General features: G+C 58.4%; 1 protein-coding gene across 1 annotated transcript in view; it reads right to left on the bottom strand.

Moving 5' to 3' along the window:
- Positions 1 to 393: 393 nt before the first annotated feature.
- RUNX3 (RUNX family transcription factor 3) overlaps positions 394 to 26912 on the bottom strand; it is a 59659-nt gene continuing 33140 nt past the window's right edge. The window contains exons 2-6 of the mRNA XM_037032886.1: positions 26220 to 26494; positions 24226 to 24382; positions 16525 to 16629; positions 6381 to 6539; positions 394 to 1876 (exon numbers count right to left, since the gene is read on the bottom strand). Of these exons, the coding sequence (XP_036888781.1) occupies positions 1332 to 1876; positions 6381 to 6539; positions 16525 to 16629; positions 24226 to 24382; positions 26220 to 26494 (1241 nt within the window). The 3' untranslated portion in view covers positions 394 to 1331. The remainder of the gene's footprint in view (positions 1877 to 6380; positions 6540 to 16524; positions 16630 to 24225; positions 24383 to 26219; positions 26495 to 26912) is intronic.

Below are 26912 nucleotides of genomic sequence, written 5' to 3'. Positions count from 1 at the left end.
CACGTGCAAGCTGAAGGGGCAACACTTGGCCCCTGAGCATGTGGGGTCAGGGGGTGGGGTGCTGAGCTCTTCCCGTTGTTCCGCCATCGCCTGGCCATTGCTCTCCACGTCTGGCACATCCCAGCCCCCTGTACCTGAGCACGTATGACGTCCTCTTGGACAGGGTCTAAGAGCCACACTGTGAGACTCTAGCATCTCACCAGCATTTCCCTTGGTTTCCCTCAGCAGCTTTTGGGGGATGTCGGCAGGATGCTGCCAAAGGAACGTAACTGGCGAGGAGGTACCCAGGTCCCAACAATGCCATGCCTGGGAGAGGGGATCTTGTTCATTACTACGGGGCTCTGCCTATAAGAGGCTGTGGGTTTGAAAATGTTTGACTGAAGCTTTTTTCCCTAAAATCAGCTTTAAAAACTTTTTGTTCAAGACGGCTTTTGGACCATGGATTGGTTCAAGGTGAGGGGCTGTCTGTGAGAGGCTGGAAGGCGCACTGTGGGGTTCGGATGTGCACAGCTTGGCTGGCCCCGGGTGGAACAGGTTTGCTCACATCGGGCCCCAGCTTCTCCTGCTAGTTCCTGTCTGGCCCCCACACTCTCTCCAAAAATTGCAGCTTTGAGCCCAGCATGGGGTGAGGGGGTCCTTGGCCCCCCACCATGAGAACAGCAGGTGAATGCCTTGGGCTGGTAAAGTGCTTGGAGGCCCGTCCGCTGGTGCCGTGCCGGTTTAGGGGGCTGCCGCCACAGCTAGTCCACCCCAGGGCTCGGGACCCCCAGGGCAGCTAGGTAGGGACGGGGGCTTCATAGCTGTTAGGAATTGTGGGGGGACCAGGTAGGGGTGCCTCATCCCATCTCTGCCAGTGATTTTTGGGGGAAACTCTGGATGGGCCCTTTCCCCACATTTACAGCAAAGGAACCCCCTCTTAGGGCGGGGTGGACTTTCCAGTTCTGCCTCAGTTTGTGTAAATGAGGAGGCAGGGCTGGGCCCATGGGTGTCTGAGGAAAGTGGGGGTGGGGAGGTCTTTCCAGGGCCCTGTGGTAAGAGGACAAATCAGTGGGCCCCGTGACAACCCCAGGCCTCGCTGGGAACAGCGTGGTCACCAGGGGAGGTGGCAAGGAAGATCCTTTGCCCGAGAAAAGTGGGGAGAGACGGCTAAGACGTGGGCTGGGGCGGCTCCACCCCTCTGTACAAAGCTGTGGCTGGACTGGATGCTCTCAGAGCCATCACCGGCTCTGGGCCGGGGACTGCCCCGAGCCTTGCGGCTGGGCTGGCCACTTGCCGGGAGGGTTCCTGGGGTCCCCGCTTCCAGGGGGAGCAGTCTGCGTTGGCCCGGGAGGTCAGTAGGGCCGCCACACAGCCTCGTCCATGCGGCCTGGCGTGCTCAAGGCGGTGGGCGAGTTGCTGTGGCTGCCATCGGCCTCCACGCCGTCGCTCTGGCCGCCCAGGCTGGGGTTCATGAGGTTGCCGGCAGCCACGGAGGCGGCACTGCTGGTGCAGGAGGCCAGCATGCGGGTGGGCGAGCGGTCGCCCCCACTGCTGCTGCCGGCCACCATGGAGAACTGGTAGGAGCCAGAGGATGCGCCATAGTAGAGGTGGTAAGGGGACGGGTTGGCCTGGAAGGGCCCGCTCTGGTTCTGCGGGGCCCCGGGGTAGGGTGGCGGGAGGTAGGTGTGGTGGAAGCGGCTGGTGGCCGGCATGCTGGCCACGCTGAGGCTGCTGATGCTCGTGCCCGAGGGTGTGGCGCTGTAGGGGAAGGCTGCCGACATGGCCCCCGGGTAATGCATCCTGGGGTCCGGGAAGCGGCTCTCTGTGAGGGTCTGTAGCGCTGGGAAGGAGCGGTCGAACTGGCGGGGATCGGAGAAGGGGTTCAGGTCCGAGGTGCCTGGGGGATGGCAAGAAGGACAGTCAGTCACAGCTGGACAGACAGTACCACCCCTGTGGCCTTTTTAAAGAATGACCTTGGTAAACAGTCCAATGCATGGAGACGGGAGGAGGCTGGGCTTCGGCTGCTGAGCACACCATGGAATACACAAACACTTGAAGTCTATGTAGCTTGTTGACCAATGCTGCCCCAATAAATTTAATTAAAAAAATAAAAGAACCACTTCAGGGCTCTGGCTCACAGGCCCAGGGTAGCGGGCTCCCTCATTCTCCATCTGCCTCTGCTCTTACTGCCTCGGCTGTGAGGGGGCAGAGCCATCCTGACTCTGACATGGCCCTGCCTGGGGAGCAGGTGGGAGCAGGCACCTGGGCCGCAGGTGGCCACGGGGGCCTCCCCATGCAGATGGAGGAGGGGGGGCCTCTTCTTTACCTCATGGACTGACTCCTCTTCACAACCCAGCAGTGCAGAGGCTGGCCCAGGGGGTGAAGGTGGGCCCGACCAGGGCTGTTGGGGGTGTGGGGGGCTGACAGGGATGGTGCAGGCTTGGCCTGGAGCTTCTGCCTCCCTCTCTCCCTCCCTCCCGGTGAAGGGCTGGCAAAAACATGGGTTGACGGGGGGTCTGCAATGACCCTGTAGAAAGGGATTTGGAGCCTGCTTTTGCAGATAGGAACACTGAGGCCAGAGAAAGATTAATTTTCCGGATGCCACAGAAAGGACTCAAACTCCTTGTGAGGCCTCTGCTTTCTGCTCTTTGCTGGGGTGTTGTGCATGCCCACAGCTCTCCTTCCCGGGCCTGTGTCTCCAGGGCTGCCTTGCAGACAGCAGTGAGGGGCGACCTTCATTTGCCTCGGCAGCAAAGTGAGATGGCAGCAAGAGGGGCTTGGTGGCCTGAACCCTGACCTTGTCAGGGTGACACTTGAGTGTCTAGCCCAGGTCCTCCCCCAGCTCCCCCAGTGTGGCTCCCCACAGGACTCTAAGAGTCCCTGTCCCCTCCTTTTGGATTTACTGACCCCCAAAACTTCAGCATTCAAAGGGGCTTTGGGATTAAGTCTAACTCCCTCAGTAGCAAAACTCAGGCCCAGAGAGGGTGAAGCACTTGCCTAAGGGTCACACAGCACACTGAACCTGGCACCAAACCCTAGGGTTCTAGTTCAGAGCCCTGCTATGGGACTGACAGGTAGCTGTCCCATCTCTGAGGCAGCACAGCACAAAGGCTAACTGTGGGGTCCCTGCAGCTGGATATTTATCTTGGGCCTGACACTTCCTAGCTGTGTGTCCTTGGGCAAGTCACTTAACCTCTGTGCATCAGTCTTCCCTCATGAAATATGGAGATAGGAACCGATCCTAGGAATTACACTAGCTAATACATGAAGTGTGCTTAGACTGGGCAGAGAGCCTGTGTGGGTCGGTGCCATGCAGCGGCTGTCACACTTCTTGCTCTGGGTCGCCAAGAGAACTTGCCCGCCCAGGACCCTACCAAGATGATCCCCCAACCCTGGGCCTTCCTTGTGCCCTGGCCAAGGGGGCGACTCTGGCAGCAATGAGGATGTGGATGAGCCCCCAGCAGTGGTCCTGAGGGAAAGTCTGTCTGCCCCAACCCCACTGTGTCACCCCACCAAAGAGGGGTCAGGGAGACCAGCCTCTGCCCCTGGGCAGCTCTGGGTCGGCACTGCCCACTGAGACTGAGGACGGAGAGCTGCAGCTGCCCTCGGGCCTCTTGATTCCCCAGATCTGCCCGAGGTGCTGTGTGACCTCAGGTGAGACTCGCAACTTCTCCGGGCTCTGAGGTCTTCCCGACCCAGCTGGGGAGTGCTTCCTCAGCAGTGGGCTCTGGTCCTGGCTGTGGATCTGAACGGAATAATTCTTCTGGGCTCAAAGTGGGGGGGCTATGGGGGGCAAGGGTCCTCCCGGAATGTCTGGTACCCTCCCTACCAGGTTCCTCGGCTGCTCAGTGCTGCCGTGAAGCCTCGAGGGCCGCGGTGGCTGGCTGCCCCTTGGAGAGCAGCAGGGGAGACGGCCTTGTGCCAGTGCCTAGCACCCCAAACACAGCTGAGCGTGGGGCTGACTCCTCGGCCCTGAGCCCAGGAAGTGCATGCTGCCCACGCGACAGGAACCCCACTCTTGAAGCAAAGGAAACCCAAACAGGGAGTCCGGGATGAGACAGCTGGGCTGCACCAGGAAACATGGGCCCGGCAAGGTGTGTGTGGCTGCTGGAGTTCCCACGGGCCACAGGTTCTGAGTGGCCCTGCCCAGAGTGCCGCTGTCCCCTCCTGCCTCGCTCCTGGGGTGGTGGGGAAGCGGGTACCCTCAGCACCCCTGAGGCTCCTGCCCCCAGGCCCTCCCAGCCTAGTAGCCCCAGGAAACTGGAGCTGGCCGGCTGTCGAGCCGCCAATCCCAACACTGGAAGGAAATGTTTATTTTCTTCTCCAAATTGCCCCAGCTGCTGCAGGGTGGCTGAATGAGCCCTTTGAGCTGTTAGAAGCCCCCATTGTGGGCAGCCACAGCTGGGGGGGGGGACTAGGGGCTGGGGTATAGAGGGGACGGGGCCTTGGCACTGCTTGTCAGTGGCCAAAGCCGGGGGGTCAAAGCTATTAACAGGCACCACAAGAAGTGGTGCTGAGTGTCCTGAAGGGATCCCCAGGACGGATTCTGAAGGTAGAGGCTGGTTCCGCCAGAAACGGAGGGACCATGACAGGGCCCCAGACTCGACCTTGCCAAGGCCCCTCTGTGGCAGGCACCTCCTTCTTCCCACTTTACAGATGAGAAAACTAAGGCTCAGAGAAGCGAAGTGACTTGCCCAGGAACGCAAAGCCAGTGCCTGGCAGAAGCAGAATTCCAAGCCCGGTCGGTATGTCTGACTACAAAGTTCACCCTCCTTCCCTGGTCTTGTGTGTCAAGAGCCCTTCCTCTCACCCCAAAGGGGACCAGCCTGGGAGGGGGAAGCCTGGCTAGGCTGAAAGGCCACCTAGGCAGCCTGAGACCCAGTGCTGTGGGTGGTCAGGGAGGGGCTAGGGGGCCCTGCTAGGGTGCAGCAAAAGGGGAAGGACTGGGTCAGCGCCCCCCCCCCCGCCCCCGCCATCAGCCTTCCCTGCCTCTCCTCCCAGCCCCAGAGCGGAGGCAGGGGCTTTGCCTGCTGCCCGACTAGACCTTGTCCTCTGGGGCTGGACAGAGGGTGGCTAGCCTGCCTTGGGCTCCCTCGGGGTTGAATCCCCGGCCATGTGCACACAACTGTGGGAGGGCAGAGATGGGCTCTCCTTCCCTGGGAACTGCCACCTGCTGGATTCTGGGACTTCCTGGCTGGGGCCCAGTACCCCACTAGGCCCCAGCTCTGCCCATGGCGAGGTGAGGCCTGCAGTGTTAGGCTGCTGTACCTTGACAAATGCGGGCCTGTGGGACACAGGAGCCCAGGCAACTTTGGGGCTGGGGTGGGCATGAGCCCAGAGGGCAGAGTACCTCTCACTGTCTCTTAAGGTCAGGTCGCAGCCTCAGCCTCCCCCCACCCCCAGCTCAAGGGCTGCCCACCTGCTTAGAGCAGCTGGACCTGCTCTGCGCCCCCCTTACCCCCCGTGCCAAGGCCCAGCTACTCAGGCCAGAATGAAAGGGACCTTCTCTTTACATTAAGGGCCTACATCAAGTCTGCCACCACCACTGACTTGCCAAATGGGTTCTAACCAGGCCTTGGAGCACCGAGAAAGAACGACAGCCACAGAGCAGGGTGTCAGCCAGCCCTCCTGCCTCTGCTCAGGACTGCCGACTCGTCCCTCTGCCCCAGCCCGGCCCAAGGGCCAGCTGTGCACAGCCTCCTGTGTCCCACCCACTGGCTGACAGGGTCTGGGGAACAGCAAATATTCATATCCAACCCTTTACTGAGCACTTGCTAAGTGCCAGGTGTCCATCTACTCTGGAAGGCCTGCCTGAGATCTAGCTTCAATCGTGCCTGTTGTATTCATTTAGACAATGGGGACAGAGACCCCTTCCTGGGACTCAGCCCAGGGGCATTCCTCCTCCCTTCTCTTTGGGAGGAGTCTCTGGGCCCGTGGGACCTTTCCCAGGAGATGCTGTGTATCTCCCTCAGGCTGAAATGTCACTTTGCAGTTTACGAGTTTGTCCGAGTGCAGTAACAGCATCGGCATGCCGCCCTAGCCCTGGGGAGAGGCATTGGCTTGGGGGTGGGGTGTGTCTTCAGCAGGGACCTGTCTGCCACCAGCCCCTTGGACAACTCATGTCCCAAGATAATGGGTGCACTAGGAGACGACACCCCTCCTCAGGGGGAGGGGGCACCTGCAGGACAGGGGTCATGTCGGTCCCCGCGGATCCCGGGGCCAGGCGCCGGCACGGCACAGAGTGCATGTTGATACATGTTTGCTGTGTGACTGAATGACGGGCCTCGTCCAGGCCTGGTGCAGAGCACCCCTCAGGAAACATCGTAGGAGCAAGTGAGCATGGGACCACACCTGGGCCCTCAATGACCTGCCCCCCCCGCCCAGCCCCTGCCATGCTGTACCTTGGATGGGGGTCTGCGCCTGGCTGTTGAAGTGGCTTGTCGTGCTGAGTGAGCCTCGGGGGCTGGGCATGCTCGGTGTCACCCGCATGCGCACCCGTTCCAGGTCCCCGAAGCGGTCGGAGAATGCCTTGGTCTGGTCCTCCAGCTTCTGCCGGTGCCCTGCAGAGCAGAGGGAGCCCATCAGCAGCTGGTCCCTGAGAGTCTCAGTGGGACAGAAGTGCCTCACTCCGTGGGGAAGTCCTCCCTGAGGCCTCATGTTAGGCCTCTGCAGGAAGAACCTCACACCAACCTCTTTCCTGGGGTTCTCCAAAGACTTTCTGAAGAGACTTCGGTCACATGTCCTGCCCTGGGGCCGCCATCTCGGCTCCCCCCACCCACCTCCCTGAGCAGGAATGCGCACTCTCACACCCGAGCCTCCACAGCACACTGTTGCCTCTCACGCGGAGGCAACAGGCACGGAAGGGCCACTCCCGCAGGCTCCGGTGGGGGAAATAAGGGCGAGGATCCAGGGGGCGGCAACCCTCGGCCTCCCAGCACCCCAGGCCCCACCCCTCACATCTGGGAGGTGCCCTGGAAAGGGCCTGCCCCCCCGCCCAGCAATGAGTACCCTGGTACCCACATGCCTTCTCCTCTCTGGGCCTCAGACAGAAGGGAGAAGTCACCAGGATGCTGAGAAAAGGCCCAGGGCACCTCACTGAGGGGCTGGACTCCCGTCTCTGACTGGATACTGGGAACGGGGTGGGGGTCGGGGGGGCAGTGCATCTGCCTTGGGACATTGCACCTGGAGAAACTGCCAGCATTTCCCACTACCCTTCTGCCATGGCCCACACGGGAAGGACCCCAGCCTGTCTCCCAGGCCCTAGAGGTGCTGGCAGAGTGAAGGCAGCCATGCCCCTGTCTTCATGCAGCTTCTTGAAAGATACCAGGCTTACAGGGATACCGCACGCGCGTGCGCGCACACACACACACACACACCAGTTTCTAATGAATCATTTTACATTTCACAAGCAACACATGAACAGCTACAAAAATAAAAGCATTACAGGTAAGGCAATGGCCCCTTTGAGCCACCCAAAGCCTCTCCTGGAAGTCCCTACACCCAGTCTTTCCTTCCAGCCTTTTTTTTAGTTTCACCTGCATAGAAAACACAGAGCAAGCTTCTCATGGAACTTTCTGGAGTGGTGTCAGCCTGCCTATATCATTCTGTCACTTGCTCTTCCAGCAGCACACCCTGGAGCGCCGTCTCAGTTTCCTCATCTGTAAAATGGGGAGGGCAAGCCAGCCCCGTGCAAACAATAGTTCCTGCAAGAATCCTGAGGAGGGCTGCACTGCTCTGCTGAGGGCTGCCCCTCACTCCTGCTGGCCACGCCCACTGGACGCTTCTTCTCCAGTGGGCACTTTGGCTGTTTCCAAATTTCCTGTGTTAGCCCCTCACAGGCAAGACCCCCGGGGACACCCTTGTTCACACCCCCATGTTTCCGGGGATTTCTCCGGGGCAGACACTGCCCAGCCCACCTCGAGGCTGGCTCATTCTGCTCCACCCGACCCCAAGGGAAGGGGCCAGGCAGGCACCGGGGCCTTTTCTTCTTTTCACAGGCAAGGGAAATTTCTGAGAGGTGAAGAGGCTTGCCTGAGGTCACAGAGCTAGCAAGAGCAAGGATTTCCTGGTTCTGGGGTCTCTTGGAAAAGAAGTGTCAGGAGGGGCCAAGGGAGAAGGCAAGGCTGGCTTGAGTCCTTACGTCTGCAGGGACGTGCAGAATTTTCTAGACTGACAGAAGAGAAGAAAGAAGTAGATGGGAGGTAAAACAGAACTCCTCACTGGCCTTTCTGGGGCCTTGAAAAGTGCTGACTGCCTCTGGGAATGAGAGGCAGGAATGGGCCTGATTTCTGGTGTTCACAACGGAATGCAATGGATTCTGGGATGCCCGGGCCCTCGTGCTCTCTACACGCCTCTGTCACAAGCTCGGATGGGCATGTGAGAGCCCTTAGAAATGGAGCAGGTAGCAGCCCTGGAAGCCACAGTGGGCTCAGTAAGTCACCGAGAACCGGGAACCCCCTTTCTCCTGAGACAAGGCTCCAAGCCTGGAGCCCAGGGGACACCTCACAGCTGGGGCAAGACCATGAGGCCTTCAGCCAAGCCCCCCCCCAGTGCTGCCTCCCAGGACCCTTGCCAACAAAGAGAACACATGAGTTTGGCTGAGCGGCGACTGAAAATTCAGGTGCCTGTGAGGACTGGGCAAGTCAAGTAAACGAGGCACATGGGATGGGTGGAGACTGTAGCAGACCAGAGACACTGCTCCTTGTTAGCGGGGTAGGTAGCATCTAACCAGCTGACTGGTGCTCTGATGGGGGTGGGCCCAGTGTTGCCAGAGCTTCCAGTTGACCAGGAGAGACCATAAACCTACTGTTATATGAAATCTCCCATATTTTGTACATTGGCAATTAACTCAAATACCGAATAACAATAAAAAAAGCAAACTGATCACTCTGTAGGACGTGCCCCGCCCAGGGGCTGCCGGTTTGTAACCTCCAAGTTCAAAACTTCATTATCTGGAGAGCTGTGCCACGCCAGCCACCAAGAACTGGCCAGTGGAGACCCCTCAGGAAGTGCTCTCTGGGTGGGGGCCAGAAGGCTCAGCCTCGGCCCTGGAGGAAATGCCGCCCTTGCTGTTGAGGCTGCTGAAAATGGCAGAGCAGGGAGACAAACCGGGACAGACAGACTCAGAACAATCTCCATAGGCAGGAAGGCGGCGGACGGACCTGGAGACCGCAGACTGACCAGACAGCGGCAGAGGTGCAGGGGCCTGGGTGCCTCAGTCAACCACAAACCTGGAGGGGACCAAAGGGGCCACTCGAGAGCTGGTGCGAAACCTCAGGCCCTGTGACAGTCGTCACCGGCAAAGTCCAGTCTCTGAGTCACACTGCGTACCAAGTGTTCACAGGTGCTCTTGCCGCCCAGCAGGACGAGTGCGGAGTTCACAGCAGGCTGGGGTTCCAGGATGGGCCCTGCTGCTTGTTGGCTGGTGGCCTCCCTAAAGTCACACGCCCCTCCCTCCACCCCAGGCCACAATGCCCCTGCCGTGGCACCCTCTCATGTGCGGTCTTGCCAAACAAGGTGTGTGGACGCCCCCAACCCACACAGGTCACTGCCACGTTGACCAGACCTGCGTGACACCCAGCTCATTCCAAGGGAGGCAGGCTGATCACCCTCACCTCAGAGACCAGGGTTCTGGGGCCAGGATGGTGTGTCGTGTCTGGGACACAAAGTCAGGACAGCAGAGCCAGCACCGTCACCCCGAACCCAAGAACTAAGAACAGATGGGACCGTGGAGGCCTCAGAACGGGGCCCATGCTAAGCGTGTCGTTGAGGATGTCGGTCAGGTCCCCAGAGCACACGCTCCCACCAGGCGTTGCTCTGCCTTCACGTAGGGTGGAGTTTCTGGAGGGGGCGGTGTTAACAGCACTTTGGGAGCTGGCCCTCCCTTCCCAGGCAGGGGCACAGGGAAGCCGAGGCGGCGCCACGTGGCAGGGGGGCCAGAGAGCCTGGGTGCCCTGGGGCCTGCGCCCTTCCACTGGAGCGGGGGGGGGGGGGGGGGGGGNGCGGGGGGGGGGGGGGGGGGGGGGAGCTTCCTGTGCCTGAGGAAAGAAGATGGGCCCGCAGAAGAGACCTCTTTCATCTGGCCCCACAGTGGGAGCGGGGCGGGCATCTCCTGCTGTGCCTCAGTTTCCCCTCTGCACAGGCTGCTCACTGAAGCCCCTCTTGCTCTGAAAGTCCCTGACTTAAGACTGTAAGGATCAGCGACGGGCCCGAGAGGGGCCCCAAACGAAGAAGGCAGAGCAAGTTGCTTGCTCCAGGGCTCAGCCATCACCTCCTGCCGCTGATCCCAGGGTTTCTCTAGTATTCTCTGGCTCCCGCACTTTGGAGCCGCAGCCCAGGCACAGCCGGGCCAGAATGCTTTCCTGCCCTTTGGGGGCTCAGCCCAGGAGCCGCCCCCCAGGAGGCCCCCTTCTCCCCGCACGGAGCCCCGCAGCCCCTCTGCAGACTGAGAGCAGGGGCAGCAGGAGGGGCAGGGAGCCCCACTTCCCGATGCTTCCTCCACGCCGGGGTCTGAGCGGGGCACACGCACTACCACGTTTCACCCTGCATCGTCCCACGTGGAAGGTCTTCCTTCCTCCGTCCCTGTTTCACAGGTGAGTAAACTGTGGCTTGGAGACGGCCTGTGACATGTCTGAGGTCACACAGAAAGCGCCTGGCCCCCTTCTCTTCCTGGAGTCCATCCTGCAGGACAGGAGCCTGGGTTTTGAAAACCTGGGGCTCCAGACAATGGGTACCAGGGCCCAGCCTGGGCCCAGCCCAGGCCCAGGGCTGAGAGAGGCTCTCTGCAGGCCCCGTGGACGGGCCTGGGGAGAAGATGGCAGGGTTCGAGGGGACCTTATCGGGGCCCTGCCCCACCCTGCAGCACAGTGCTGAGAGGCCGGCTCCGATGGCGACCCACTCTGACCCGCCTGCGCCTGTAAGATGGTTAGCATATCATCAACCCCCGAGACTGAAGAGAGCTGAGGACAGACCCCGAGTGTTTAAAAATACAGCGTTTTGGCCCTGGCTGGTGTGGCTCAGTGGATTAAGTGCTGGCCTACGAAGCAAAGGGTCTCTGGTTCAATTCCCAGCCAGGGCACATGCCTGGGTTGCGGGCCAGGTCCCTAGTGACGGGGCACGTGAGAGGCAACCACACACCGATGTTTCTCTCCCTCTCCCTCTCTCTCCCTTCCCCTCTCTCTAAAAATAAATAAAATATTTAACACATAAAAATACAGCAATTTGCAGGGAGGATGGGGAGAGCCCTGGCCCACAGGACCTGGCTTAGTCTACCTGTCAGCCTCCAGCAGCTGGGCTCAGACCACCGGCGTCCCCTCCAGCATCACCAAGCACTGTGCCAAGTGGCCCATGCACACTGTCTACAAGGGCCACAACCCTGGGAGAGGCTGTTACGGTCACCCCCTTTCACAGATAGGAAAGTAGGGGCACTTGGTCAAGGTCAAACAGAGAGGGGTTGGCACACTGCATGCAGCTTGGCTGCTAAGGTCTTGACTTCCTCAGACCTCCATGAGAGAGCAGCTGGGTTGCCTGGCGAGGTCTGACTGGCAGGAAGGCAGCTCAGTGTCCGGCCTCAGCTGGGTGGAGGGGGCAGGAGGCCAGCAGGGGCAGAGAGGAGGGCCACAGGAACAGAGCTGTCTGGGGAACAATGTGTGCCCCAATGATGGGGCCCTTCGCCCATATGAAGCCACTCAGCTGCCTCCCCGGCTGCCTGGCGCGGCTCTGGTGCGGCCACAACCCAGACACAGCAGCCACTGTCCGCCCAGGCGAGGGGTGGGGCACCCGGGCCCTAGGCCCGCTCTGCGGCCTGTCAGGAGATTTACACCCGACTCTTAACAACCGCGTGGAATCGCAGGCGGGTGCTGGGCCCGGGGTGGTCTGCCGTGAATCGGCCCCCTGTGAGCAGATGAAAGCCGGTCGGGGGCTGGCGGGGGGCCAGCGGGCAGGGAGGCAGGCAGCTCCTTCCCAGGGCTGCAACTGGGGCTTCCAGCGGCCTGGGGTTGATTAGGGGAACCAGGGAGGTCTGAGGTTAACCCCTTCCCTCCTGCTGGGTGCACGCCCCTGGGGATCGTGGGGGGCCAGGAGTGGGTGGCTCCCCTCCACCAGAGCATCCCTCCGACCACACCTGGAGCTGGGGACAAAGCTGTGGTGACTTTAGAAGCCTCAAAGGCCCAGCTACAGGCGGTGGGTCACTTCTCCCGCCCATGCCATCTGGAGCCTCCAGCAGCCACCAAGGCTGTTTGCTCCCTTCCCTCAGGGCCCTGACCAGATGTCACCTCTTCAGGAGGTCTTCCCTGTCCCCTGTCCTTGCCATGTCCTGTCCCCTACACTCTGGCCCCTTACCCCCAGCTTTGCTTTTTTTCATAGGACTTCACAGGACCTGAAATTAAGTAGCTAATCATTTATTTTGTTTATTCCACAATAGTTACCAAGCACCTACTAGGTGCTCACGTCCGTATTCTGGGCACCGTATTCTAGCAGTGCCTGGCAAAGCAGAGGAAAGAACCTCCGCTCTGTGGAACGTGTACAATAGGGAGGGAGAGGAGAAAGGAACAGAACACTGAGTGAACTAGAGAGCATCTTAGACGCTGCTAAGTGCTTCAGGTAAAATTAACACTGGGAAGTGTAAGAGGAAGTGGAGGTACTGCTGTGCACCTGCGATTTGAAACAGGGTGGTCAGTACAGGGCTCACTGCAGGGCCTGAGGAAAGACTCCAGGGAGAGATGGAGGGCGCCATCAACCTGGGGGTGTCTGGGGAGGAGTGTTCCAGGGGAGGGAAGGGCAGTGCAAAGGCCCTGAGGCAGATCTAAGACCAGCTGGGAGCCCAGGGTGGGGTGAGTGAGGAGGAGGAGGTTGAGAGGGAGAGAGAGGAGCAAAGGCACAGGCCAGGTGGAGCCTTGTTGCCATGGTGACAACAGACCCATTTAGCATCTCTCTCCACCCCTGAGAGGGCGAGAGCCCGTCTGTTGGATTCACTGAGGTGGCCCCAGCTCCTAGAACAGTGCCTAACACATGGTAGGTGCCTAGGAAAATATTTGTTGAAATCATTCCATGCACATTTTTGGGAAAGGGCACATGGGCCAGATGGCAGGGCTGCCCCGTCTCTGCCTCAGGCAGGATTAAGAGCCTGGGTCCTAGCCTCTCAGGTACCATCACCTGCTAAGCCTGGAAGATGTGGGGTGAACAGTCCCCAAACTGAGGTCCATGACAGAACTGCCAGGCCCTGTGCTGCCCCCTGCCCAGAGCCTGGATCCCGCTCAGCCACCTGCTTTGTCACTGGCCCCCAGTGACTGTGAGGGACACCAGCCTTGAGAACCTCAGAAACCAAGGCCACACAGGCAGGAAGCCACCGAGCCAGCCTTCAAACCCAGCTGGCCCCTGGCTGCAGACTGGGCGCGCTCTGCAGGGCACCGGGGGGAACAGCCCAGCCACAGAACCCACAGGGGCCTCGGGGATCTGCAGCCTCCACTCCTCGCTCCCTGGACCAGCCCCTACTCCCACCCCACCCTACAAAAGGCTCTGCCCTCACACAGGGCTGGGGGGTTACAGAGCAGAAAAAAGAGCCAGAAAGAAAATCCTCTGATAATCCATGAGGGTTCTTGGGCACTTCCTGCGGGCTAGGCAGCTGTATGTTGGTTTAATGCCCACAAGAACTCCCCAGAGAAGATGCTAATATCATCCCCATTTTATAGATGCACATATGGAGGTGAGAAGGCCTTTCTAAGTGGGTCACTTTCCCGAGCCCCAGGCAGGAGCCCTGGGTGCACGGAACCTCACCTTTGGACGCGGGCTTTGCCTCTTGGCCTGTCTCCCCCAGGGGCTGCGAAGGATCACTTAACAGAGACTCTGAACAGGGCCTGGCACTCCAAGAGGGCTTGATGAACAGCAGCTGTTAGGCTGACCTCTTATCTCATAGGTGGGGAAACTGAGGCCCTGAAAGGGGTGGATTTCTCCAAGGCCACAGGCTGAAGGCCAGGCTGGGGCTGCAAACCAGGGTGCTAGGGAGACCAGCCCTGAGGGCGGGTGGGGCAGGCAAGTCCTCAGGGTGGGAGACCTGGAGACCCGCCCGCCTTCCACTGCTGCTCTTTTCGAAAAGTGAGCTTCTGCTGAGCTTTGTTTGAACAAGCCACTTTAAATACACTGAGCTGTGCCAAGACCCAGAGAGGGATGCCATCTGCCTCAGGTCACGCAGCAAGCCTGGCCTCTGATTCAGGCTTATCTCCAGGCCCAGCTTTCCCTTCCTCTTGCTGCCTCTTCCTGTGCCACCCCTCCCCCTCCAGCTCACTGCAAGAAGGGGTTGCCTCAGGTCTGAGGGGCCCCCAAGACAGAAGAGCAGGTAGGGGGCTTGAGTGGGGGCCAAGTCTCCCCCCTCATCCAGGGGCCCCGGTGGGCAGCCTGGGCTGGGCTGGCTGAACGTGGAGGGCTCTGAGGGATTCCAGGCACCTCCTGGCCCTTGGGAACTCTCCCACCAGGCTCCAAGCCCACCCCCACCCCCCACCCCGCTCGCATGCCTCTCTGCACGGGGTGCTCACTATTTTATGGAGTGGCCCCTACGTGCTGCATCATCACACTGAGCCTAACTGTGGCTCCTGTCCATCCCCATTCTGCCCCTGGAGACTCAGAGTAGAATATCACCTTCTTCAACAGAAACTCACACCTCTATTGCCACAGCCTTGGGTCCTCAGCAGCCACCCGAATGGTGGTGGTGGTGGGAGCCCACGGGGATGGCCAAGTACCGGGGGTAACAGAACACTGCCATCCAATGACTCACAAGGAGCCTCCCTCAGCTGCAGCCAGAGACTACAGGCCTGTGGGCACTGGCTGCCAGGCCTGCAGGGTGGGTGGTATTATCCCACTTCCTAGAGGAGGCAGCCGAGGCCCTGAGAGGTCAGCAACTCGCCCAAGGAAGGCAAGCTGGCTCAGAACCTGCTCTCTGCACAGTGGCCTACAGCTCGCCAGGGCTTCCCAGCCTTCAGCACCTTGAGACTTTGGGCATCACTGACCCAGTTCACAGAGGACAAAACTGAGGCCAAAAGGAGACGTGACTTGTCCAGGGCTGTGAAGCCCAAGGCCAGGGCATGGACACACCCATGTCCAATCCTAGCAGGATTGGACAGGAATCTGGCCAGAATGGGAGCTGACTGCCTTGGGGCCTGATGACCACGAGCTCAGGGGGGCCACGGGAGGTGGCCCCGAGAGGCCTGGACAGAGTGCTTCCAGGGCCCCTAGGCCCAGCTCTGAGCCTCTCCCAGTAGCCAGATACTGTGGTGGGCCCAGGAACTGGACAGATGGGCAGCCAGGCCTGCCTGATTCCCAGGAAGGGCCAGGCCTGAGTGGTCTCACTGACCCCGCCCTGGCAGAGTGGCTTTCCTGTTCTGAGCCTCCTGGGCACTGGCAGAAACCAGAGCATGTCCTGCCCAGGGCCGGCTCCACCCAGAATCAGGATCAAAGGCTGCCTCTGCGACCCTGGATGCTCCTTGCACCCCACCCCCACCCCCCAAGCTAAGACAGTGTGAGGCCCCGGCCAGGATCTCAATGTCCCCAGGCCTGGATTCTCTCCTCACTGGAACTGGGCGACTCTTTGGCTCTGGCTGTCACGAGGATCCCACATGAGACAGATGATAAATGTGAGAGGTTTTCTGAACTGCAAGGGGCCACAGTTACAAAGAAAGAGAAGGACAGGGCAGCTCTCGTTGCACCCGGCGAACATGCTCGAGTGAGAGACAGTCCAGACACCTGCTCTGCTCAGAGCTCAGGACGCAGGCCGTGCAGCGATGGCCCTCCAGGTCTTGGTTTCACTCACTCACTCACTCACTCGTTCATCCAGGGAGCACCGGCCTCTGGCCCACTCTGTGGTGGCTGTGCCTCCGGCTTCCCTAACCTGACTCGGCAAACTCTGGGTCCTCCAGCAGGCAGAAGCAATTAAACACCAGCTCTCTCTGATGCTAAAATGCAAAATCAGGGCTCCCTACACTTAGTAGGTGCTCAACGAGTACCTGCAGAATCAAATCTGCGTTCCTGATCGTTAGAGTGTGGGTCCTGGGGTGAAAGCGCCTGGGCTCTGTGAGACTTGAGGAAGCCCCATACTGAGACTCAAAGAAAGACCTGCCGAGGAGGGGTCTGGCCTCCCACAGCCACTGGCAGAGGCAGCTGGGGTGGAATAGGGCACACCTGGCCCAGCCTCCAGCCCCAAAACACACGCACACACTCTCACTCTCTCCAGCCTTTTCCAGACGCTTCCTTTCCTTGATGATGCAAGTCCATACCCCCCGGCAGACCCCCAAGGCAGTTTCCCACTGGAGAGGGGCTCAGCTGCTCCTGCTGTCTCCTGGCCCAGCCTCCTCACTGGCCTCTGCAAGTCTCGGCCTAGCAGAGAGGGTCTGGGGCTTTGCGGGCAGATGCGCAGCGTGTGGAGGTGCAGGGCAGCGGACCGCAGCCCCCACAGGGGTGCTTCCAGGACTCAGTGCCACCTGTCTGACCTCGGCGGCTGCCCTTCCCCCTCTGGACCCTCTCCCCCCACCCAGGAGACTCAGCAGCTCTGGCACTTACGTCTGGGCTCTCGGGGTCCGTCCACAGTCACCTTGATGGCTCGGTGGTAGGTGGCCACTTGGGTGGGGTTGGTGAACACAGTGATGGTCAGTGTGAAGCTCTTCCCTGGGGGCAGTGAGGGAAAAGCAGGAGGTTGGTACCCGGAGCCACTCAGAACATGCCGGTCTCCCACCTTCTCTGCCTCCCCAAGAAGCCCCTAACCTTCTAGAAGGGGGAGGTCTCTGTCCTTTGAACCTGGGGAGAAGATGGGGTTCTGGGTCAAGTTCCAGCTGCAGGGGTTGGCATCCAAGGCTCCGGCAGGGCAGGCACCAACTTTATCGCCCCCACCTCCCCCACCGCTCTGGCTTCTTTCCTCCCTGTTTCTCGTCCCATTTCTGCTGTTCTTCTATCCGGAGACCTTGCGATTTGGGGATGGGGAGCGAGGGTGGCCATACATTTTTTCCTCAAAGTAATTAGTGATCTTTATAGAAAAACTTGAGAACATAAAAGATATAAAAAAGAAGAAAAACACCCAGAGTTCCACTAGCCAGAGATAAACCCTGCTGCTATTCGGGTGTTCTCCCCTGACCCTTTTTAGGGCTGTGTGTGTATTCAGAGTTGCAGTGATTCCAAAATGTGTATTTTTGTACCCTGCTTTTTTCCCACTTAACATCACATCATAAGCACTTTCCTGTGTCATTAAAAATTCTTCATAAACTTCATTTTTAATGGCTGCGAAATATTTCAGCTCACAGGGGCCTCATCTTTTATTTATCCATCTCTTTACTCTCGGGTAGTTAGGGTGCTGCTAATTTCTTAGTGGCGTGTGCGGCTGGGGCAGGGACAGGGCTGATTTGAGAGCTGCAGACATTTCATTTGTAGACACAACTGTTATTTCCAGAATTCTGTTCTATTTTTAAATAGACAGTTGGCTCCAAAGTCTCCATTCAAAATTCCTGAGAGGGGAAAAAACTTTTAAAATAATAGTAATTTATTTTTTACCATTTGAAATAAAATGAAATGGCCTTCTGTTTAGAAAAATCTTTGTCCACACCTCTGCATGTTTCCTGAGCACAGATTCCAAGAAGCGGTGAGTGACTTCATTGCATCAGAGGGTGGGGGTGCAGCTAGGGGCACTGACCTCTCTTGCGAGATGACTCTTCGGAGAGGGGCACGGTGCCCGGCGCCCGGCCACAGGTCTATGGAGGTGGACGGGCCTTTAAACTCTCCTGACTGAACTTGCCTTTCTTCTGTTCCCAGAGAATGAAAGTTTTTGTATGTTTATCACCAGCCTTAACGCAACCCAGCTTACAACTTCGTGCTCTCATCCTTCCCTACCGAGGTTTTAGCGCCGCTCAGACATCACTCTCCGTAAAGCTTGTTAACACCTTCCACCTCCTGCTTGTGGCCGCCAGTTTCCCAGTTCGCTTTCTGACTCCACTTTGCATTCTCAGTTCTACCTCTGACTCCCGACTTCTCTCGTTTTTATGTTTGGGCAGGTTTCCTCATGTAACAGGCAGATAGATGAAGGTTTACCTTTGGCAAACTGGGTTCTCTTTGCTTTCTGCAGATAAATCTTGGATTCTTCTGGGGTCCAGACATGGACAGCTCAGACCGGAGCCCTAGTTGGACTCCGGGATCAGCGAAGCTCCTCCACACCTTCCCGAGCAGAGGCTTTGCTGATCACAAGGAGCAGTGGGGGCAAGCCTGGGAGTGAGAGCATCCTGCCCCCACTGCTCCCTGTTAGCAGCAAAGCTTCTGCTCGGGAAGGTGTGGAGGAGCTTCGCTGATCCTGGAGTCCAACTAGGGCTCCAGTCTGAGCTGTCCGTCCCTGGACCCCAGATACAGGCTTAGGGACTGACTCCCTGAGGGCAGTGGCCATTGATTCAGGGCATCTGTGTGCCCCGGGGCTGGCTCAGGGTGGGCACTGGAGCAGAGGCGTGCTGCCCAAGTGGGCCCCTCTGCTGTCCCTGTGCTCCCGACAATTCTACAAGGCAGGCAGGCGGGTTCTGTTGTCCCCACTTCACAGGTGGGAGGCCACCACTCGGGTGGGGCTGACAGCACAGTCCTCTCTGCGTGGTTCTTTCTGGGAACTTGTTTCTAGTGATCAGGCGAAAGCTCCAGCCCCTGGAACAGGGGACTCCAACACCAAAGTAAACCAGCCGGCCTGCTGGGGCCACGCCGAGGAGCCCAGGGGCTCTGAGATACCAGGGCTGGGGGAGGATGGTCCTCAAACTGAGGTGTGAGTTTGTGAGGTTAGAAAGAATGGGGCCTCTCTCTCTGGAAAGGTCTTCCTGAGCCAGCCGGCTGGAGGGAAGGGTGCAAGTGCCAAAGTTCGTGCCTGCCCTTGGAGTCCTGGGGACTCCGAGGGACAGACGTGGCCACGCTCTCTCAGACCACAGGGACGCTTCCCATGGCTTCTGGACACAGGCCGTGCAGATGGTCCAAGGGAGTGCTGGGCAGGTGGGGGCTCTCCGGCTCCCTGCCCGCCCCCTCCAGGGGCCCTCCCCCTGCTTTCCCTCACTCTGAGGTCATTTCCCTCCCAGACACCCCTGCCCTCAACCAGTCAGGCACTTCCTGGGGGTCCCTGGGCCTCCCTGTCCCTCACCTCCTTGGTGCTGCAGGGCACTGAGCCGTGGGGAGTTCAGGTGGACGGCAGTGGGGTGGGGGGCGGCCGGAGGGCTGCGAGGCCAGACGGGCCCTGACCCCCTCCAAGTGCTCCTGTTTGTCCCCTCGGCTCCCTCAGGTCTCCACTGAAAAGTGAGGCCCCCTGGTCACTTTATGCAAAGTAGGGGCTTTTCACTTGGTATCTGTGGCCTCCTCTTAGAACTGAGTATGCCCGTGAACCGGGATAGGACAAACAAAACAGAGTGGCAATTGTATTGTCCCTAACCTCCAAATGAAATTTAGCATCTCTCTTGAGTATGAACGTAGGCAACATGCCACAAAGCATTACAGACGTCCCCGTGACCTTGTCACAGCAGACGTCACACGCAGTTACATATCACATTACAGGCATTGCAGAGTTCTCCAAATATCTCTCATGCCCGTCACAACTTCAAAGTCACAGTCGTCATCAGCCCCACTGCTAGACCTCACTATTTAATGTGCTAACAAAGCGGCACATTTATCACAATTTAAAAGACATCTTGCTAACTATGTTTTCACATAATTGGTTTTCATTGTAATCCTTTGTGTTTTGTTTTGTTCTCCAAAAAGCATTATTCTGAGCCTGTCAGAGGGGTCCGTGGGGTGAAAAAAGATTAAGAACCTCAATCAGAAACATCACAGACCCCCCACTCCCACTCTCCCTGCTTGAATTTCCCCTAAATGCTTATTATGTCTAATGACTCGTCAACTTGTGTATTTTACTTGGTTTCCCTGTACTGGACTGTGAGCTCCCTGGGGGCCAGCGTTTCTGTGTTGTTTGCTGCTGTTTCCTGGCCTCTGGGAGAGTCTCCGGTACACAGTAGGTGCTTGGTAGATGTTTACTAAATGAATTAAGAACAAAGATTATCGCCCCCATTTTGTAGATCAGAAAACTGAGACAAGGGACCAGGAGTTGTCCAGGCTCCCCAGTACCCAGGCAGGGCCCAGAAAGGGGAGAGTGTGCCGGGCCGGTCCCCTCCGCACAGATGCTGAGGACCTGCTGTGAGACCGGGTGGCACAGGCCACTCCTGAGGTCACCAGCCCTCCTCTGCAGCCTCTTCCCAGTTCCCAGGCCTGGCTCTACCCCTCCTGGGTACTCCCAGACAGGAGGGAGGGGGAAGGGTGGGAGGGAGAGGCTGGGACCTGGAGCAGGAGTGGGAGGGCGGAGCAGGTGGAGGCAGGGACCCCAGGAACCAGGGGCGAGGGAAAGCTGTCTTCCTGAGCGCCCCTTGCCCCTCTGGGTGGCCTGACAGCAAACCCATCCACCACCTCTCTCCCGTCTGGGAGAGAGGAAGCTGCGAAGACAAAGGAGGACAACTTTGCGCAGGATCTCCGGGAAAATGTGCAATCAGTCAGGAGCCTAGGAATTACAGACCCAGGTACTCCAAGGGCTGGCCCTGCTTGTGGGGCGAGAAGCCCTAGTCTGGAAAGAGCTGCCCCTCGGGGCTCTGAGTGGCCCCAGGCATTCCCGCAGGACCTGGGGCCCTGGACCACTCAGCATGCACAGCTGGGGCTGGCAGTGTGACCCTGGCAAGTCCCTGTCCCTCTCAGCCAGGGTTCCCATGGGGAATGCCCCAACCATGGGGCTCCTGGATAGCGGGAGGGGCCACGTCTCAGGGAACCTCTGGGTTTTCTTAACACCGGCCAAGAAGCTGCCTGTCTCCTCCCTCCTAGCAGTCCCCTCCAAGCCTGCAAGCCACACATCACCCCAAATCTCTCTCCACCTACTATGGGTTTTTTAACCCCTTATTGACAGTTCGGGAACCCCTGCTCTTCCCACTTTCGCCTAGGCCCGTGGCCGCCTCCTAGAGGGGACTTTGGGGACTTGTGTGTGGTCCTCAGGAGCGGGGTTCAGGGGCCAGGCAAGTGTCCAGGGCAGTGAAGTACTCATTCCACCTGTGTGTGAAACATTTGCTCATACAGACTCTCTGAGCTAAGAACCTAACTAAATATTGCATAAAAGGCGGCACATTTCTTTTTTTGCACACTTTTAATGCCTACTGAATCTTCCAGGAGGAAAGACAGGTTTTTAAAGTTTTTGTTAAGAACTTTGCCAAAATCGTCCCCAACTCCAGAAAAATCACATCATCGACAGCAGCACTGCCGCATTGAGACTCAGAGGCGCGGACACCTCACTGGCTGGGCCCGCTGCGGCCGTCACCCAGCTTCTGCCAGGGCCGTGAGCGCCTGCCCACCAAACAGTGCGGTCTCACCCAATATTTGCATATTCAAATAGATATTTCATTATAAATTACTTCCCCCCTTCCCTGCTTTTCCATTAGAGCTATAGAATTATACAGATTTGGAAACTGCTCATAAGCAAAGAAGCTAGACTACCTATGCATTTCATTGAGACACAGTAAAAGGTGCGTTTCAGTTTAAGGAGGGGGCACTGAGTCTGGTGGGGGGACCTCGGCCTTAATCACTGCAGGAGACACCAATGACTCGGTTTCCTTCCCTCCCTTTTCCTGTTTCACACCTTCGGGCTAACCGTGAGCTCTGAGGCGGTGGTATGCGTCTGTCTTTCATAGAAAGGCATCTTCTTGGAATTGAGACAGAATCAAGGAACAAAAAGCAGGGGAGCACGTAGACGTTCCCCTCTGGCTTCTTAGCCTTGGCAGAAGTCAGAGAGCCGGGGAAAAGCGCTGGCTCCCAAATGCCAACCTGTCCCTGCTCCAGGAGCGGCCCGGCCTGTGTCAATCACTGACTCGTTCTCTCGGCGGGAATTTCCCCATGGGCAGGCCCGGCGCGGCTGCTGCCTGCCCCAGGACCCCTTTGCCCTCCTCCTCGCTGCCGCCTCCACTTCTCCCACTCAACAACTCACACCTTCTGGGTTTCCCCCACCCCCGCCCAAACCGCACCAGAATCAGAGAATCAGGGACAGTCACCACTCAAAAGGACTTCAAAGATCTCCTCTAGTCCCAGGCATTTGAAGTAACAAAATCTCTAACACGCATCCAGCTCTCGGTATGTGCCAACTGAGACACTTGTACCAAGTTCCTTAATCCTCACAAAATCCCACAAGGTCGGTATCATTATGATCCCTATTTTACAGATGAGGAAACGAGGCACAGGAGGATTAAGCCATTTACTCAGTGCCATCTAGCAAGTGGCTGGTGGAGCTGGGCACTGAAACCCAGGCCGGCTGGTTTTAGAGCCTCTGAGGTCGGAAAGCCTCGTCGCGTTCCGTGGGCATCTGAACTCCCATTCGGGCCCCTTCCTGCTGCCCAGGACCACTGAGGCTGGTGAGGGAGACTCAGCCTCCTGCATCCACTTTCCAGAGCCACAATCCAGCCACAGCCAGCTGTGCCCACTCCAAGAGCGTGCTGTCCAACTGCACTTCGGACACCCACCGCCCTCTAGGCAGGCCCTGCGGGGTGGGTGCAGGTCTGTGGGCATAAATGCCACAAGGAAATCATTTTCAGCAGAAGGATGGCCAGGCAAGGTCTCACGTAGGTCAGAGAATCATCATTTCTTCTATGTTGCACCCCCTAGAAGAGGGGGTACGGTGCCACATTCCCGGTGCCGTCCAGGGCTCTGGGGACCTATCTTCCCTTCTGCCCGCCTCCCAAGGGACAGAAGCTATGGAGGGCCTGCCTCAGTGCCACCACTCCTGGGCCGGCAGCGGGGCCACCACCCCGCAGTCGAGCGGCATTCAAGCAAGCCACCGCCAACCAGTGGCAGCGAGGGGCTCTCCATTCAGGGCTGGGGCTGGGATTAAGTTGCAAGAGGCTTGAGATATTGGGGATGACAAAAGGAGCTTGGAGACTAATTAGGAGCAGCAATGAAAGCTTAATTCATAAAAGCAAACATTTTCCATCCATCAACCTGCAACCAGTTACGGGCAACGTTTGAAAGAAATCTGTGCGTGGGGAAGGGAGCCAACAGGAACAGGAAATGTTTGAAAGAATGTAAACTATTTCAGTTTCATAAAAAGTAACAAGTAAACAGTTATTACATGCAAATAATGCCCTGGTTTTAATTAATGCTGAAAAGTCAAAATATGTTTGACATTTGTATGTATACATTGAATGGCTGAAAAGGGGAAAATGGTGCCCAGATGCCCACTTCTGAGCAGGGCAGGCGGCTCGGAGGAAAGTAAAACCTTGATAAGGTCTTGTTTATTGGTGTTGAAAAGTACGATTCTGCCTTGGCCTCTGTTGAGACTAGGGGCAGATGGAACCTAGCTCACTTTCTTAACAAAGCTGGACCAGCAGGCCAGGCACTTGGGAAGGGCACTCCCGTTTTCAGCAGCATGGTGTTAAAGGGCCAGCGAGCCTTCAATGACCCATTTTTCCGGGGCAGAGCTTCTAGAACTTCTCAACCTGAATTGGTGAGGTGACAGGTTTCAGGTCCTAGCAGCCCCTCCTACTCAGCAGCCCCTCCTACTCGACAGCCCCTGGCGGCAGCCACAGCGAGTCTGGTCCCACTTTCCTTCATGCTGCCCCAGGTGGATCAGACAGGTAGGCACATTGGCCTTGACTGTGGGGTGAGAGATGGCAGCCTGTGAGCCGCCCTTGCCAGCATTCGGCATCCTGTACCGTATTGTTTCTTTTCTAAACCACGTTAAGGCTCAAAAGGCTGGGGAAACTGCGGCTTTGGGAGACCACAGCTGTGGAGAGGCAGCCTCTGAGTGTGGGGAGAATATGCCCCACTGGGGAGAGTAGCCAGGGTTCTTGGGCCCCGCAGACTGAGGGTTTGTTCTCTAAACCACCTGCCGAAAAAAGTGCAAGGCCCATTTTCGAGCTTGTTAATCCCCGCCCCCCCCCCCCAGCATCTTTCGTGAGAGCTGGGCACTTAAAGGGGGGAGGGGAGGCACGGCAGGTTCAGGAGTTAGTAAACCCCAGAAACTAGGAGAAAGCTGTGGCTTTTTTTTTCTGGCAAGAGACCCTAACATTCTTCACATCTTCAAAGGGGTCGGTAACACCCTAACGGGTTCCAACTGTTATTTTAGACACAACTGGACCTGTTTCTGGGGCTCCCATTTGGACCCCAAGGCCTTATTCTCAGCTTCCTTTCCCCCAACCTTTGCTACTCCCAATGCTGGTCTGGCACGGTGTCCCTCCCACTCACCGCGCCCACTGCGGCCCACGAAGCGAAGGTCGTTGAACCTGGCCACTTGGTTCTTCATGACGGCGGAGGCGTTGCGCAGTTCAGCTGAGTAGTTTTCATCGTTGCCTGCCATCACAGTCACAACTGTTCCATCTGGCACCTCCCCCAGAGCCACCACCTGAGGGCACGGGGCAGGAGGACAGTTCAGAAAGGCAGGGGGAGGCAAAGGAAGGGGGGAAGGGCTGGGGCGGGCAGCTCCCCTAGGTCCCAGGCGCACTGCGGATTTCTCAAATGCAGGGTGGAGAAAGGGCTTAAAAACAACAGAGACCTTCCTCCGCACATAACAAAAACAAAAAAAATCTCTACCTCGCACACCAAAATACTAGACAAATTGGTTAAGCCATGCCCTTCGAAATTATTCTTTTAATTCAATTAAATCTAAGCGAGAGCTGGGGACGAGCTCAGTCATGATGTAGAGTGCAGTTTCCTTCTTCCCTTTGCTTGAGCAAAAATAGGAATCAATACTGCCTCTAGCAAAGTAAAAATAATATCAACGACAATAAAAATGGGACTCAAATAATGCAAAAGCCGTTTGGGGTATGAAATTGGGCCATGAAATGTGGCCCAGGCCCAGTTTATCAGCTTCTGCATAGCCTGAATTCGTTATGCAGGCAGAATGCAAAATGCAAAACAAACTGGCGTGTGGAGAGGGTTTGTGCAGAAAACCCTTTTAAAGTGGGAGAAGAGCTTTTGAGAGCAGGAGGACGCACCTGCTGGGGACTGCAGGATGGGGGTGGAGATGCCCCCCTAGGAGAGTGTCCCCGGACCCTCACCCCAAGGAGCACCGAGAGGCAATGCCTTCTGCAAAGGAATCAGACTGCACACGCAGTCACAGCCATTTAAACGTGGCCACCGCGTGTAGGGACTAGGGATCCAGATGGTAAAAATTTCAAGGAGAAAATGTTTGGGGTCTGATTAAAAAGGCCAGATTTCCTGTCAACATCCTGTCTTCTTTTAATTTCAAAGATTCCTTTTAAGCTCCAAGTGACAGTAAAACCTCCGATCTGAGGATTAAAGTCACACGGTCCCCCCCAGCACCCCCTCCTCCCCAAGGAGATGTCCCCCACTGGTATTTTAAGATGTCACCCGGGAGACCTCAAAGAGCCACCCATCCTTTTTTCCAATTTGGAGTCGTCTTAATGGGAGCAAGGATGGACTCGGCTGCCAGAGCCGCTGTTTCCAGCCACCTCGGGCACCGCCACCCCCAGCCGCTAGCCCTTCCTGCCCCTACTCTTTCTCACGGCAGCTGCGAGAGGTTTAGGGGAAAACCAAGGCGTTTTCGTTTCATCTCGCTGCCCCCTTAAAAAAATGAAAATGAAACAGTCGCCTACTCCTTGGCAAAGAGAAAAAGATCTTCTGAATGACTGGGGGCTGGCAGGGGGTGTGAGCGCCCCCAATCTTTGCCTGACATTTGGGATCCCAGCCGCAACCGTTTAGGGACAGTGTCTCTGCTCGCGGCCCACAGTCACCGGGTGTAAAATTTCTGAAGCCAGAGCTGGAGGGTGTGAGCAGGAAGTGTTTCTGAAGCGGTGCAGGAGGAGGGGTGCCGGCAGTGGAGGGTAGGCCCTATCCACCCTCCACACCCCACCTCCGTTGTCCTCGCCCTGGCCCCCGGGCTCCTCTTCTCCCCTGCCCGCGGCTGTGTCCGTGGGATCCGGGTTGGAGGGAAGCCCGATCTGCCCGTTTCCATATCAGTGTTTCTCCGCAGGGATCCCCAAAGGTGGAGAGGGGGCAAGCCTCCTAAGTCACCGGTGAGGGGTGTATTCAAGAGCGAACGCCGAAGAAGTCGGGCGAAACGCCCAGCCAGACCGAAAGGGCCCTTGGCCCAGTTGCCTGGGTCTCGCTGCGGGGTCGCAGGCACTTCCCTTCCCCTCCGTTTCCCCGCCCTGGCTCCTGCAGCTGAGACGCCCGGAGCCCCAGGGCCGGCGTCCTCCCTCCCTGGGCCCCGTACTCACTTTAAAGGCGACAGGCAGCGTCTTGTTGCAGCGCCAGTGCGAGGGCAGCACAGAGCAGAGGAAGTTGGGGCTGTCCGTGCGCACCAGCTCGCCCGCGTGGTCCGCCAGCACGTCCACCATCGAGCGCACTTCGGGCCGGGTGCGCCCTCCGGGCCCCACGGCCGCCTGTGCGCTCAGCGTCCCGCTGTTCTCGCCCATCTTGCCGCCGCCGCCGCCGCCGCCGCCGCAGGGGAAGGCCGTGGAGGGAGGTGTGAAGCGGCGGCTGGTGCTCGGGTCTACAGGAATACGCATAACAGCGGCCGTCAGGGCGCCGGACGGGCGGCGGCGGCGCGGCTCCCTCGGGGGCAGCCGGCGCGGGCGCCTCCTCGGCCGCCGCTGCCGCGAGAAGCGGGAAAGCAGAAGCGGCCGGGCCGGGGCCTCAGATCGCAGGGGGCGGCGCCCGGGGACGCCCCGCCGGGGTCCTCCCGCAGGGAGGCCTCGCAGCCCCGACGGCCGCGCGCTGCCTGCCGGCTAGTCCCGCATCGTGGGCGCGCGGCCCGAGGGCGGCCGCCCCTCGCGGCGGTCCCGGCTGCTTCGGCCGTGGCGCGGCCCGCGCGGTCTGTGCCGCCGCCGCCTTCCGCCCCCGCAGCCCGCTTGCGGCAGCCCCACCAACTACGCGGCCGCAGCCCCAAAACAAATCCTCGAGAATCAAGT

This window comes from Sturnira hondurensis, unplaced genomic scaffold, assembly GCF_014824575.4.
Source record: "Sturnira hondurensis isolate 20B ecotype Veracruz unplaced genomic scaffold, ASM1482457v3 Scaffold0021555, whole genome shotgun sequence".
NCBI classification, from domain to species: Eukaryota; Metazoa; Chordata; class Mammalia; order Chiroptera; family Phyllostomidae; genus Sturnira; species Sturnira hondurensis.
This window is presented reverse-complemented; position numbering and strand designations above follow the sequence as displayed.